This window comes from Rhinolophus ferrumequinum, chromosome 23 (assembly GCF_004115265.2).
Source record: "Rhinolophus ferrumequinum isolate MPI-CBG mRhiFer1 chromosome 23, mRhiFer1_v1.p, whole genome shotgun sequence".
In the NCBI taxonomy this organism is placed as follows: Eukaryota; Metazoa; Chordata; class Mammalia; order Chiroptera; family Rhinolophidae; genus Rhinolophus; species Rhinolophus ferrumequinum.
Window position 1 is genome coordinate 40626998 of NC_046306.1, and position 15851 is coordinate 40642848.

Here is a 15851-nt window from a genome sequence, read left to right on the forward strand (position 1 = left end):
TGCATGACTCTATCCGATGAGCAGGACTTTTGTGTACTGATGAGGTGGGTTTTTTTTTTTTTCCTCCTGAAAAAGGATTAAAATTATTCTTAGAGAAGTATGGCTTCCCAGAGACCAGTAAAATAAATGTACTTAGGCCACTGGGTCACACTATATTCAGATGAAATATACAGGTGCTGAAAGAATGTCTTTGACTCGACCTAAAATTTCTGAAACTTGTGCAAATCCTACTCTCCCAAAAGGAATATTCCTCAACTTCAAGCAGCTGTGTCATTATAATTTCTAAGCAAAAATAATGATTTTGGTGGAGATCCCTAAAAGTAGGCAAGGTTAAATAAACCTTTTGAGTATAAAGCCTTCACTTCCATAGTAAGGAGCACTAGTTAAAAGACTGGGGAATGGGTAAATTATTGCACCAAATGGCTGAGAATTAATCTCTGCTGACGAGCTGTAATTTAACGAGGCGTCTGTGTCCCGGGAGCCCACAGCATGTCCCTGGCGGTATGTGCAGTGTGTCGAGTCTGCGTGGCACCCTTTGTCCTCGCGCACAGGCGGCCTTTCCCCTCATTGTCCACAATATCCTCATGCATCTGGGACGCGTGGAATGCATTCACACTAACAGACTGACCATTGTTTTCTCCCAGAAGCTTTGTTGAGCAAAGACTGCATCACGGTTACTGATAATTATATTGCTTAATTAATCAAGACAAAAAAAATTTGCAAATCATTGCCTGGTTGCCAAGCAGGGAGATAAAAAATGACAACAATACAAGCTGAAGCAATATAACAAAAGTAACAGCTATCTGATCAGAAATTCTTATATAATGAAGCTATTAATGCTAAATCGGTTAATGTTAACATTGCTCCAGGTGTCTCTACTTAGATGCAAACAAAAAGGCTAACATTATGGATATAAAAGGCCAAATGTTGCCATGGATTCTGTAACCTGATAGAGAGGACAGCCTTTTCATTTGATTAGGGAATGCAATTTAAATACCAGGGACTGCAGCCAAACAAACAGACTTTCCCTCCACAAGCCTCTTGCATTCACCCTGGGGTCAGCGGTTGGTGAACAAAAGGTCAGCCACACTTGCCCTGGAAATGTCTGGATTAATTTTATTACATTGTAATGGTTTTTACTTTAAATGTAGGGATAACACTAAATTTCCAGTTGGCCATTATTCTCTTCTTCCCTTTAGGCTTTTTGAATTGAAATATTAAGAAAGCGATTTGCTCTATTCATCTTGTCAGAATTTACGACCAAATTTATAAACTTACACACACTTTTAAAAGAAATTTTAAAAGATAACTTAATACTTGTTTTCATGCACTATAAGTGTAATAGCTTATAAAAAATCACGTTTGACACTATTAAGTGAACTGAAATACCTTTTATGTTCTTTATATACTATAAAAATAAAGGCAATATTTTTTAAAACATTAAGTGACATTTTAGAGGGCCATGCTGAAAATGAACTAATAAAGCCAGTTAATCCATACTAAATGTTAAAGAAACACATTTTCCAGTTTTGAAAGCTGCTGGATACTGAATTTATTGGTTGTCTAATACTAAAATTTTCAGTTTAATTCTTAAAAGTAAAGTAATACTCTTTCGGGACAAACACAAATGTTATTAGCACTAAGCATTTTCTTATAAAAAAGTGAAAACTTCACATACACTGAGACCTGAATCAAAGATAATACAAATATTTAATATGAAGAACTTTTGGCATCTTTGCTCCCTGAATAGAGAAGAGGGTTCCCTTTATGTCAGGCTCCTCACCAGCCAGACTGAAACTTTTCTGAATTCAGGAGTGACCCATACTGTATCTAGTCTGAGAAACAAGCATGTTGAACTTGGGATTCATTATTTATTCTGGTTTCATGGTAGTAACTATAACAAAAAATAATAGAAGCAATAATACAACAACAAATAACAGTTGGATCAGGCACTGTTGGAAGCACCTTTCATTTCTTAGCCCATTTAATCCTCATCACTTTAATACTTTAGATAGGTTATAAATCCCAGTACCATGTTTCCCTGAAAATAAGACCTAGCCGGACCATCAGCTCTAATGAATCTTTTGGAGCAAAAATTAATATAAAACCCAGTATTATATTAGACCCAGTCTTATATTATAGTAAAATAATACTGGATCTTATATTAATTTTTGCTCCAAAAGATGCATTAGAGCTGATGGTCTGGCTAGGTCTTATTTTCGGGGAAACACAGTATATCTCAGTTACCTATTATTTTAAAGCTTAAAAGTAGAGAGTATTTAGGATGGTAACTTTTAGCTCCTTTAGGAGGACACTTTGGAATGTGAATGAAGATTATTTTTAATATCATGCTTAAAAACACAAGTCATTTTCTTGAGAAGCAGTAACTTATTATGCTAAATGCTTAATTAAGAAACTTTAAAAAACCCGTAATAATTCCAAAATAAAAACAAGTCACTACATAAATCACTGCTAAAGTATCACTAAAGGCATGGCAAGGATTGAAACTGCAGCCAATTTAGCACAGAGCATATAACCATCGGATTGTTCCAGCCATGCCCATGATCAATGCCAATTGACATGGCTGAACTGATTCTATGGCAAGGTGCTTCAATTGTTAAAAGTCATCACGTGGGCTGCGCTACAGAGGCCCAGCCTCTTCATGGACATGCCCATAACCCTTTAGTATTGACCCTCAGTAGCAGCAGTCGGAGGCTTGGCAAGCAGTGCCCATCCATCAGGCGAGGTTAAATTCTAAAACAATAGCCATCCACAAAATGGAAGATGTGATATGGGGTGCATTCAACTCTTATTAATAATCAATATGCTCAAAATTTAAAATTACAATTTTTTAAAATGACAAAATTTAAAACATTTGAAAAATCATAAAGTCTTTAACATTATAATTTTCAAAGAGGTTAAGTAATAAAATATGGAATTCCATGCTCATGATGAAAGGTTTTTTGGAAAATCCCAATTCATATTTAATTGCTATAACACGTGTAATTCAGATACATGTAAAACATTCACTACTTGGAAAAAAGTCCCCTGTAACATATGTATATCATTGTTTCTTAATAACGGTGAATTATATGGCAAATGCTGTATGAGTCAGTTAATACAGTCAGTCAATAATGAGGTGAAAACGTACCTCAGGTTTCTTCGTTATTGCAATAAAGAACATGTGATTCTTCATTGGGTAAATAATGATTGAAACGTCTCCAAAGGCGGTTGGGATAATACCCCTCCGGTAGTCCCTGGAGTGTTCAGACCAGACGATGTGGACCTCGTCATTCCCCAAGTGACGGAGCTGCAACAGCAAATTGGCTGTTTATTAATCAGAGTGATAACAAGCAGTTTATGAGGGGTCGTGGCTTACAAATTGAATTATAATACTCAGAGACAAAAATATTTCACTACTAAAAAAGGCTACAATGCCACTGTCTTCTATGAAGATTTGAAAAAGCACAAGGGCTTGAAAACATAGCTCACCGTCTATGAAACATTGGTACCAAGATGATGTTCACAAACATCACGGGTACATTGTGGCTGGATGGGGACGAGACCTTTTTTTTAATTAAATTTTTTACTTTTTAAATTTTACTTCTGCATCAAAGCCTTATGCTTTATATTGCTGAGCATGTTTGTAAACAATTAACAACATGAGCCTTTTATTCCAAGTAACAGTACAGCTTCATAAGACAATTTAATGATTAAGAAAAAAAGAATACAAATATAGAACATAAGCCATTATAACACAATTGTCACCAGATGTATAAAAACTAGACCTGTGACAAACCTTTAAGAAGTATGTAGAAAATTATTGTTGTTAAAGATTACTTAATAATCTTTAATTACTTAATGAGAACACTAGTATTTGGCATTTAGAGTATCTTATTGCATAGAAAGTGTGTTCACACACATTGTTTTGTTTAATCTCTGTTATCTAATAAGGAGGAAATGGGGCTCAGGAAGTGAAGGCACTGGCTACCCACGGTGCAGAAGAACAAGAGCGGGCGCAGAGTGTGCCTGGAAACCTGGGCTGGGCTCCCAATTCAGCGCTCTTTCTATGCTCATGACTATCTAAGCCTACGCCAAAAGCTACTTGTGTTGTCATAGCTCAGTTTAGCCCACTTATTTATCATTTTATACAAAGAGAGGCCATAACATTTGAAAACAAGTCAGAGACTTCTGGCCTCTCTGAGGGGCCTTCTCATGCTTCCATGGAAGGGACTTTTGAAATCCAATGACACCAATGATAAAAGCTCCCACATAATGATTGCCCATCCTGGGATGGAGAAAGCCATATATGAATCATTTGAGTAAGCCTGAAAGTGTGACTAAAAGAAAACAGATTATAAAGATTAAAATGTTGGCCAAAATTGAAATCCTAAAACCATAAAGACTGACTGGTGAGGGCCCTTTGACACCTACTGAGAATTAGAGATTTCAGTCCTTTCACGCACTGCAGAAGAGCACTGTCTACCACCATGAAAAAACATTTCTTACTTCCTAGCTTATTTAATAGATGAGCCCTAAAAACGACTAAGTTCAGAGGGACTTTAATAAAATAGAGATATTGTATCAAAGCTAATGTTTTAGCTTTGTCTTAAAATATAAAAAAGGATGCTTTGGAATACCACTTATTGAAAACATGTTAGTATAAATAAGATTTTCTTTATAGACTATTTGACCACAAAGGGAACATTCGAGGTGACCCCAATATGGCCTCCTTTCCATTTACAAGGTTACAAAGGAAGTTGGTTTGCTGCAATGCCTTCTTATTTTTCACCCTCTCATACTTCTAGGAACGACTGTACAAGTCATTTTTTTTTTTATCAAGAGACTTGCACCTGTACCTTTGTACCCATAGCGAGGGGTGCACGATTTCATTGTGTCTGAATGTGGACTCTGGGACAAATGCAACCGTGGGTGCCGAGCACGAGTCACGATAATCCAGAACAATTTAATGGCATCTATGACTTTCTAAATGCAAAGTTACTCACTACATCTCCCCCACTCCCCCATATAAAGGCTAAAAGGGTAGCAAGCAATCCATCACATAAACAGTTTTAAAAAAAAACAAACCACTGGGTACTTGTAGCAACTCCCAACATCTCTATTCTTAGATGTTAGAACTTTTCTTTCTTTTCACTAAAATATTCAAGGACCTCTTAACACACTCCTTAAAGTTAATGCTTTTGGAGTGAAAACATGATAGCCAGCATCACTAGCAGCACAATAAAGGCATGTTTTCAAGGGAAATATGAATAGTATCAAATTGAAAATTTGGGAGGAATTTAGACCAGCAGGTGGCAATTTTGAGAGCTGGGGCTGCCCCAGAACTCACACCTATACCCTTCATCCCACAAAGAGAGCCAAACTTTCAGGTGGTTCTGTGCCCCTTGATAGAATGCTGGCACAAACATCTTAACAGGACTGACCCGCCTACTAAACACCCTTCAAATGTGGGGCTGCCACCTAATGCCGGCACCTTCTGTGTGACCTCTCCCGTGATCACGCCTGTGGATCCAGAAGTATAAGTTGTAAGGCATCAGCTTGGAGGCAATACAGTGATTACTGAAATTTTGCAGTTACTCTCCCTTTTCTAAATTAGGTTACTCAATTATATAACCCAATTCTGTTTGCAACTGCATTCTCAGAACTACAGCAAGGGAGAATAGTATCACACTAATAGACTCATCCTCCCAGCATGGCAATTCGGTAATTAAGGAAGAACTATTTTTGTGTGGTAATAATGCAGTATTCATCATCTCAAAGCTGATTTCAATGTCACATGCCTCAGACCTCTGGACACATCACAGTTTAACTAGATCACTCACAAAACTAAGTGCTGAGGCCACAGGACCAGTTGGCTGATAAATCTGGAGCAAAAAGCAGAAACACACCTACTTCTGCCAATGACAAGTATACAAGCAGGTAAGATGAACCAAATGAAGCTGGCCATATTGTCAGCCATGTCAGAACATAAGGGAATAATACTCTGGGAACTTCAAAGTGTTGCTCAATTTAAAGGGTGTTTCATTACAGGGACATCATTTTGTGAGTCTGGGAGAATTCTGAGTAGAGGCCCTCAAATCAGATCCACCAGCAAGTTCCGTGCACACAAGTCAAGTTGATGTGACTCGTGTGTCATCTGGGAGAAGAGTAGGAGTCTCATCCTGAAATGGAGCTGTCACTCCTGCCCGCAATGTTTCAACTGCAGAACAGGCTCCAGAATGTGCAGGTGCTTACCAGGCTCAGAACAAATGCTTGGTTCTTAAGTCTTAAGAAATCAACCACATGTCCTGCCACTTCTTGTCCTGACAGAGCTTTAAAGTCCCTCCGCCTGGGCCATTCTGCCTGCTGCTACCAGGCAGCACGCACTGGTGACACTGGTCATGGTACACACCTAATAGGCTGACCTCCTTTCCCGACTAACTACATTACATCGCCAGCTGGCTCCAGAAGGAGTCGTCTGTTTGATTGAAGAATTCCTGCTCCTCAGTGGGCCCGGCTGCTACTTTTACTAAGTAACAGTCAGGCCTGACATCCCTATTGTTCAGCTGACAGTGTGCCCATCCTAAAATCTAAGTTTTATTTGTAAATTAACCAAGAAACTTCCTGCCAGAACAGTGCTGCCTGGAGACTGATAATGTGGGTCTTTCATCCCTTTTCACTCATACTGTATCACTGCCAATTTGTTTTTTATGCGGCTGGCCAGCCTGAGGCTATAAAAGCCTTGTAAGACATAAGTGCAATTATAGTCCTGGAGTCAAATGAATTGGACAAATCCAATAGCACAGCTCTGTCCCCACTCTGAAAACCCCTACAGCAGTTAGATTAGCTGTGAAAAATCTAATCTAGCAGGAGCTAACAAATTTCTGCAGTGAAGGATCAAGAGTTCAGTATGGGGTTGCGACCGGATTGCAGAATTGAAAAAGTGCCCCCATGACAGGGGCAGAAGAGAGCATGAAACACTTTAGAATTTTGCAGCCCATTTTTAAGCTGTTAGGGAAAATTTAGTTAGAATAAGACAAGGAACTCTAGGCTACTGTTACTGTGACTGATTTTAGTCTAGCTGTGAGATATCCTGATAAAGAGAGTTTGTCACTAATGATGCTAAATCTTGGAGCTGCAAAAGGTATCCGCTGAATTTTGACTATTACAGTAGGAAATCTATCAAGCAAGCCAAGCCTTGGAACATTGTTTATTGCATGGTGTTTTATCAAGAAAACACTGTCTTTTCTCAAAAAAGACAATCGTACTTTACTTAAAAAATAATTTAAAAAAATATTTTATATATAAATCTATCTTTTAACAAAATAGTTCTTAGTCATAAGAAAATCATAGAATATGGTGACACATTTGCAGAGTCTGAAGCAACTTACAAAATACTGCAAATAAAACGGAAGTATAAGCCCCACCTGGGATCTTGGCAATCTGAAATAGATTCTCTGAGGGCAGGGTCCCCTTCACTAAGAATACCACAGCCAGGGCAGCCATCAGAAAAAAAAACAAAAACAAAAAAACAAACAAACAAACAAAAAACTAAGACATGGAGGCAGTTCTTCCATGTCTGTGGGAGCCAACTCATGGCCAGTGGGAGGCCGTGCTAACACGCGGGCCGGGGAGTGAAAGCCAGTCGTGCTTTGCACATCCAAGACACTTGGTCGCTGTGAGAGTTGTCGATTATTGTGCTGTGACCTGAGTTCTGAGGTCTCATGAGTAGATTCACGGCTGCCTACTACGAGCATGGTCCAGAGGTCTGCAGCTACAGTAGTGAAAAAGCAAAACCACAGAGGACAGAAATGAAGCAGGTACAGCGAAGCCCATCGGCCAGTATCAATCACCTGCCTAATGGCAGGGGAAGAGAAGAATCAATTAGACCGATAGGCAATGACGAGGGCGGACGGTTAGAGATCTTACCAGGTACTGTGCCTCAGGGGTGGAGGAGGTTTCCTTTGAATTGTAGAGAAAACTGCCCATAAGGCCAAGTTGAAGGAGAACACAAGATAAGTGCGAAAGGTGGGACCACTGGACAGCAGCACACCTGGACTTGTCATTTTGACAAATATTGCCAAATTGCCCCACTAGCAAGAGAGGTGCCTTTTTTCTCAGAGTTCCGCCAGTCCAGGGTCATTACATCTTATGACCATTGCCAGCCTGAGAGGTCAACAATGCTATTTTCTGTCAGTTAATAATCATGTGAGGGAACATCCAAAAGTAACAACATTTAAGATCCTTCTTTTTCCTAAATCTTAATCTCAGGATGTAAGACTCAAATGATTGATTGCTTTTCATATATTTTTATCTAGTCTGTGCCAAGCTGGGTATTTCAGATTGATAACTGTAGTTTAAGAAGAGTGACACTGAGGTCACATCCAGTCTCAATGCATGTCACGCCATGGCCTTTGTTCGGTTCTAGGAGAGCCTCACCCACAAACCAGACCCCTCACCTTTTTGGTGAGTGAATCATCTGAGTCTGATGGCATCCGAGTGGAAACATGGAAAATCACTTCCACGGTTGAGGTAGCATAGTAAGGGGCAGTCTGCCCTGTGCTGCCGTTGCGCTGAAGTCCACCCATGAACCCGCAGTGGGTTGAGAGATCCACCTGACACAGGTCACAAAGAGGAAAAAGAGTCAGGGTTAAAATTTAGCTGGTCTTATTCACTAAGCAGGAATATAGATTTAAAAAAATTTAATCATGTTCATTTCTATAGCTTTCTGATGAAAACAAATGTAATACAAAGTTAGACAAAATTAAAATATTAAAGATACATTAATAATGAAAGTGCTCCAGAATCCTACCAACAAGGACACCACTATCAAAAGTTTGGTGCATTTTTTTTTCCTTCTGTTCATTTGTATAATGCAGATATATGTATGTAAATAGGTACATATACCTATGTATACACACATGCAGTTTCCCTAATGATGGTTTTACGGAGTTTTCTGCTTTCTTAAACAGAGCTGGTGTGGTCAAACCAGTGGAGCATTCAAAGCAGTGTTTCAATAGGAGGTTGGGTCAAGAGGTACAGATGTTTCAAAACTTAACAGCCACTGCTAACCTGCTGTTCTAAAAGCTTGTTCCAATTTACACCACTGCCCAAAGTCTGAAAGTCATAATTCTTTTCAAGCTATAGCGTGCATGTTTACTTCCCAGTACTTAGATCCATTCTTTTTTTACTTTTCATAAACTAGTATTCTTTCAGTAAAGCAACTATTCTAACACAATAAAAACATAGACAAATCCTTCTGTGCCAAATACAATCAATATATACACTGAATTAATTAATGTTCCAGTCTTTTCTTAGAACTCTAGTTAAGAATGTATGACTTAATAAACATATTAATTAAATAATGATTATATTGTATGACAAACACGTAACCTTATTAGTATGAAGGACAGTGATTTATTGGAAGTGTAATAACTCTTTTAGATCAAAACCTACTTGACCTTTTAGAAATGATGTGGTCTTAGCCTTAATGTACTCTTACCTTGTCCCCACATCCATGTCAGTCCCCCTGCTAACCTCGACATTCAGAGACAAGCCTTCCTTATGCACCCATAGTTTCCCACAGCTCAAATAACTAACCAAGAAACCAAAAGTAGTAAGAAGAAAAATTGTTTAAGATATGCCGATTTCCATTTTAACTATTATGTATTCTTTTAGATTATGGGAATATATTTTCCTTCCGATTTATGTTCCTAGAGACATATATATGTGTATGTGGGCATGTGTATAAATATATATATATGTCTGTCAGAGTATCATTTAGGAAAGAAAAAACAATTTTTTTTCATTAGCAGTCATCCTAGATCTACCCTAGGGAAAGAGGCAGATAGCTAAACATCATGGCCACTGTATTCTATTTTCATTCCAGCTTTTGACTTCATCCAACTTTCTTCATGTTTTCATCAATCAAGTCATTGATTTCTTCTCCATTCTTCATACTGTGGCCAAAGCCATTGCTTCTCTGCCCATATTTATGTTCTTTACTACAAAATGTCTATGGCTGGGTAAGCTGATCTGACTATTCAGTTCTGATAAAAAGCAAATGAAATGCTATTTATTCAGAGGAAAGTTAAGGGGAAACCAAAGTTCATGCATAAAGTACTGAGATGCAACTAATCCCGTGTTTCCCCGAAAATAAGACCCAGCCGGAGCGTCAGCTCTAATGCATCTTTTGGAGCAAAAATTAATATAAGACCCAGAGCTGATTTATCTTATTTTAATATAGGTCTTATATAGGTCTTATCTTATTTTAATATAAGACTGGGTGTTATATAAGACTGGGTATAATATAATGCCAGGTGTGATATGATATAATATAATATAATATAATATAATATAATATAATATAATATAATACCAGGTCTTATATTAATTTTTGCTCCAAAAGATGCATTAAAGCTGATGGTCCAGCTAGGTCTTATTTTCGGGGAAACACAATAGAAGATGTCAAATTCAATAAATTCTTCAACTCCAGAACTCTACCCATGTTATGCTTGAATGTGAAAACATATGTAAAAACATATACAATCAATGTCTTGTTTATATACATATTAGAATAATGCTGGTCAAGAAACACCTACTGAATGAAATGAGTTACCTCCCATCCAAGTCCGGCAACAAAGTCTTCATATGCTTGGCTTCCTCTTTCGTTGGAGAGGATTGAACACTTGTCTTCTTGACCTTCAGCAATGTAAAACACTGCGATTTTGTGCGTTTCACGGCTATAAATTTTTCAATTTAAAGGAGTGAGAATTCTTATATATAAAATTTTATTTTACTATTATGACCAGCATGACTCCTACGACAGAGCTTATATTTACTGAGAACTTACTAGAGGTAAGTCACTGATCTAAGAAGATTCCACAAATGACCTCATTTATTCTTTGCAAATACCATAATGAGACAACTATTATTATCATTGCCTCCCTTAGAAAGGTGGTTGAAAGGGGCACAGAAAGATTTTAAAAAGCACACATAGAATCAGTAGACTGGGAATTGAAGCAGGGCAGTCCGGTTCTTGGGATCACTCTCACAGACATATGATATCCTTAACCGCATGTTAGAGCATACTGTTTGACAAGTTTTCTCCAGTTTTGGTAAAAAATATCTTTGAAAGCATTTCAAATAGACATCAACTGTGAATACATCCATATTTCATTTTCTACACTTTAAGCTAAGGATATTGGGTAGTTCCATGATTGGAACTGTTAAAATATGCCAACATTTTATGAGAAACAGAAACTTCTTCCAAGCAGAACACACTATGTACTTTCTCTGAGAGGGGCTGTACCCACTCTGTGCTCTGACTAATCTAAGGGTGCCTGGTAGGGTGGATAGCTGTCTAGGGAAACCTCTTGGGCCATATACACGCTTCGTCCACTTTCTCCATGATGGATTTTGGGCACTTTGCTGTTAAATCAAGTAAACATACAGAAAGGAGCCCTCCCTTTTTACTTTTTGTCCATCTAGCATAGTCCTTGGTATACAGTAGGCACCCAGTTAAATCTCTGATGAACTGACCAGAGATAAGATGATATATATAAATGTATTAGTGACCAATTTCTACAAATTATACCCTGGGGTAAAGTGTCAAAATAACCGAACCTATACTAAGCAATCTGGTGATAGGTTAGATCATTTTATAGCCCTATCATCTGAGAATTTTACTATAGCTTCTATCTTTTAAAATTTCGGATTACCACTTTCAGTGTAGCTCCATTCTTCTCCTTATTTTTGCGTACGGTTTTAAAAATCTCATAGGAAAAATTATCAAGTGCTTAAACGATATTTTCTATTGCCTAATTGTTTAATATCTCAACATTATAATCTGATTAGACATCCATATTGGTGGAATTTTGGCTCCATATTTTAACATATTCTCAAATATTTCCTTCTGCAGTTGTTTTTCTCCTAATAAGCAGAATTAATTGAAACTCAACTAAAAAGTCATATAAATAAATGGAGGACAGTACTCTCCTTCTATTCATCTATATAGCTATTCCTCTCCCCCAATAATTTACATGAAACATACAAGAAAAATTAGAAATGAAAGAGAAGAATAAAAAAAAAACAACCCACTAATTGCAATATATAAGCAAATAACATAACTGTTAACCATTTTAGGATGCATTTTTACATACAAAAATGAGAAGCTACTATATTCTTTTTTGCAACTGATTTTCTCACTTAAAATATTTAAGAACACTTTATTGTATAAAATACATAATGTAAAATTCTCCATCTCAACCATTTTTGAGTGTGAACACTTCAATATCATGTGTTTCTATAACTAAGCTGTTAATGGTTGTATAACATTCCATTATATTAACATACCATATCCCAAATCCTCATATAGGACATTTAGGTTGCTTCCATTTTTAAAGACATTTTATGTCCTTAAAATAAATTCACAGAAATGGAATCACTCATTGTCCATTTTTTAAGGCTTTTGATGTGCACTGGAGAAGGTGGACAACCTGAACGCCCGGACTGGTGTGGCATGGCACACTCATGGGTGCGCCTCTCTTGATGAGAATGGGTGTTGTGAGGAGAAGCAAGTTTTGCGGGGATGGATCCCAGGGCCCAATTCTCTAGTAGAGAGAGCCCTTGTGCTCCCAAACTGTCAGAGAACTTGTCCTCATGCAGGATGGAGCTCCGAAATGCAACACCCTTTACTTCCTGAGCAACAGGCAGGGTACATCGACAGCCTAGCATCTCACTGGCTTATTCTAAGTGCTATAACAATTTGGGGGCTCACATGATAAGAGAGATCATAACCTATAACCTGAAAGACTGTCTCTTCCAACAAATGAAGAAAAAAAGCATAGTTACTCCATTTCTTTTGGAAGCTCTCTCTATATATTTAAAAGTCCTCAGTATTTAATTTTCTCTATTCTATATACATTATATACATAAAAACAATCTCCGGTTTATCTGAAATGTTTCGATTTATTCTCCTTCAAGTCCAAGCTTTTTCCATTGTAGCTACTCGCAGGTCCTTAAATCCTCATTAATTCCCTGTGGAAGCATAAGAGAGCTAAGTCCGAATGACTGCCTGACTGATGTAGGTGTGAGGAAAGGTGACCTTTAGCTGTAAACATTCATCCAATTTCACGTCCTCCAAAATGTTAGCCCCGCAGAGAGCCTGCTAGGATGCAGACACTGTGTCTGGCCTCATTAGAGCCAGGCTTTTGAAATGACAATTAGCAACATCAACAGCACTTCATATCCATAAGCTGCATGGCCACTGCATGAAGGAGCAGGTAGTTCAGGAGCACACGTACATGAAACCAACCATTTCCTCTTTCTGATTAGAATGTGTTTTTTCTTTCTTATTAGGAAGAGACCAGAAGAGCTTAGTTTTCTTGTGCTGTCACATTTAAGCCAAACGAAGAAGAAACATGATTTTAACTTTCACCTTACCATGCAGTGGCAAGAAGCATTAATATTTAAAAGGGGAGCTCGGTGTAATTTGTCTATACAGTTGGCACATCATTTACATCTTTGCCAGCTTCACGGTATATAGATGATAGTTGCAAAATAGCCTCTACTTTTCCTAAGAACATGTTAAGCAGGAACTATGCCTTGACAGCAGGGAGATAAATTGGTATCAGAAATAAATAGAAATATCCTAATTGAAAATTGAGGAACAAGGTATGTTATCTTCCAACAGGCCAACACACGAGGCAGTCTAGATTTCTCATAGCTAAAGAGTCCCTGATTTATTTCCATTTTTTAAAAAAAACCTTGAAAACACCCTTTACCATAAAATAAATTGATACCTTTTTAGATGTCAAGAACATACTAAATCCAGGAGTCGGGGTTTTAAGTGAAGTTTAATCAACGGGCAGAGGATTTGCCAATCACCTTTCCAAAGCCATATTTTACTGCAATAGCACCCCAGGGAGTTAATTCAATTGTACCTCATGCAACTAACGTGCATTAACACTCAACAAATTGGCCACAATTACAAGATACCAACGTATTCACTTAATACTAGGAAGCACAGAATAATTCAGCACATGCGTGAAAAGCTGAATTTGGAACCCAAGTGACTGCTTGTTTAATATTGTTGGGCAGGAGGGAGAGAAAAGTGAATCCGTGAGTCCTTCAGAAGAAATGCCTCTCAAAATTTCCACAGAGAATTTGATCTCTATTCCTCTAGAGAAAAAGAAGCACAATGACCACTGGGAAACTGAATATGATGAAGGGCAATGTGAGGAATAATGGCTTCGGGTTTTTCATCTCTAATGAGAGATCTAATGATATTCCTACGGGGAATAAAACAGGGAACAAACGCTATTTTTTGCAAATGAGTTTTTCAAAAACTAAAGATTAAGTAAGCAGTTTGTTCAAGACTTCTGAACACTTGTTATGTACCAAGTACGACACACTTACTTCACTGAGATGTTTTTGGAAGCACACATTTCCCTAAATCAAAAACTAGTTGTGAGCCCATCTTTAGAACTGCTTCTAAGATTGTACAAAAAAGGGGTAGATCTAACTAAGCTTTGGAGAAGAAGGCTTACTATTAAGAAGTCACTAATTAAAACACCCTGATTTTAACCTTGCCGGCACCGTAGAGGAGAAACCACAGAATGTCAGTGCATGGGCACACAGCACCGGTTACGAAGTCAGACTCACTTGCTTCAAACAACAGACTGTGCGAAAATCATCGGCAGGTAAGGCTCTATTCCTCACCAGAAAAAGAGGTGGCCGCAGAGATGAAATGAGAAGGAATGTCCACTGGCTGCCACATGAAACGTCCTCAATCAAAGGTACAGATCAGGTGGGAGCACTGACCTTTTAGTGTAGCAAGCATGTAAGTTCATTTCTCAAGGGTAAAAATACCAAAAGGATGGCATGTGCAATGTCACCAGATTCTATGTTACAAAACTACCCTTGGGTGTCGTCTCTGCAGATGTAGCCATTTCTGCAGCTGTATTTGTCATCTACGCACACACAAAGACAGACAGAATAAGTGGTTTGACACACTTTCACGTACCACTGACGGGAGTCTAGATTTTTCAGTTCTCTCAATAATTTTGAATTTTTCTTCAACAGATGGAAATTCTTCCTATACAGAAAAAGGGATGGAAGAAAAGTCATGTGATCACAGAATAATTTTGCCCTTTTCAGTCAATCAATTGATAAACTTACCTATTATTCATCCAACCACCCATTTACCCAACCATTGCCTACCTCATTCAAAAAAGATCTGCAATCAAAGCCTACAGAATAAACTCCACTCTCCTTGAGACATTCAAAGGTATCAAAATTCTACGGCATCCCATTACTACCAAGTGACACTGGATGGCTCTGTGGTAAATGAATGTGTGACTTGTATACAGGTGCCTGTGTCTGTTTTCACTGTTGGCTCTGCTATGAATCTCTTTTCCCCCATCTCTGTGCTTTAAAACTCCACTCCATAGTCTGGGTCCAGCTCACATCCACCCCCATCCATGACGTCTTCTCCACTGAACCACACTTCCCATTGGATTTAACTGTTCCTCTTGAACTCCTGTGTCATACTATCTTTCATCGGGGTTGTATGTATCAAGTCTACCTCCCTCAACAGAGCTAAGCAAAACTGGCTTCTTCATCTTTGTAGTCCAATTGCATCTTTACAAGGCAGAAACAATAATGGGCAGAGCAGTAATTAAAACACATGGAAAATGTTTTATACCCTTTAAAATATACAACAGATGTTTGGAATCAATCTGTGCAATCAGTACAGCACAGTTTCTAGCTTTAAGTTAGCAGCAAAAAAATAAGCTGTAAATGCTGAAATAGAGAAAAATATCCATTTCTATTCTCTGCTTCCTCAACAG

General features: G+C 38.0%; 1 protein-coding gene across 4 annotated transcripts in view; it reads right to left on the bottom strand.

Moving 5' to 3' along the window:
- Positions 1–15851, bottom strand: part of RALGAPA2 (Ral GTPase activating protein catalytic subunit alpha 2) — a 316937-nt gene that overhangs the window by 92981 nt on the left and 208105 nt on the right. For all 4 annotated transcript variants that reach the window (XM_033094559.1, XM_033094558.1, XM_033094556.1 and 1 more), the window contains 4 exons: positions 15026–15097; positions 10619–10742; positions 8460–8615; positions 3152–3310 (listed from right to left, as the gene is read on the bottom strand). In XM_033094559.1, coding sequence (XP_032950450.1) covers positions 3152–3310; positions 8460–8615; positions 10619–10742; positions 15026–15097 — 511 coding nt within the window. The remainder of the gene's footprint in view (positions 1–3151; positions 3311–8459; positions 8616–10618; positions 10743–15025; positions 15098–15851) is intronic.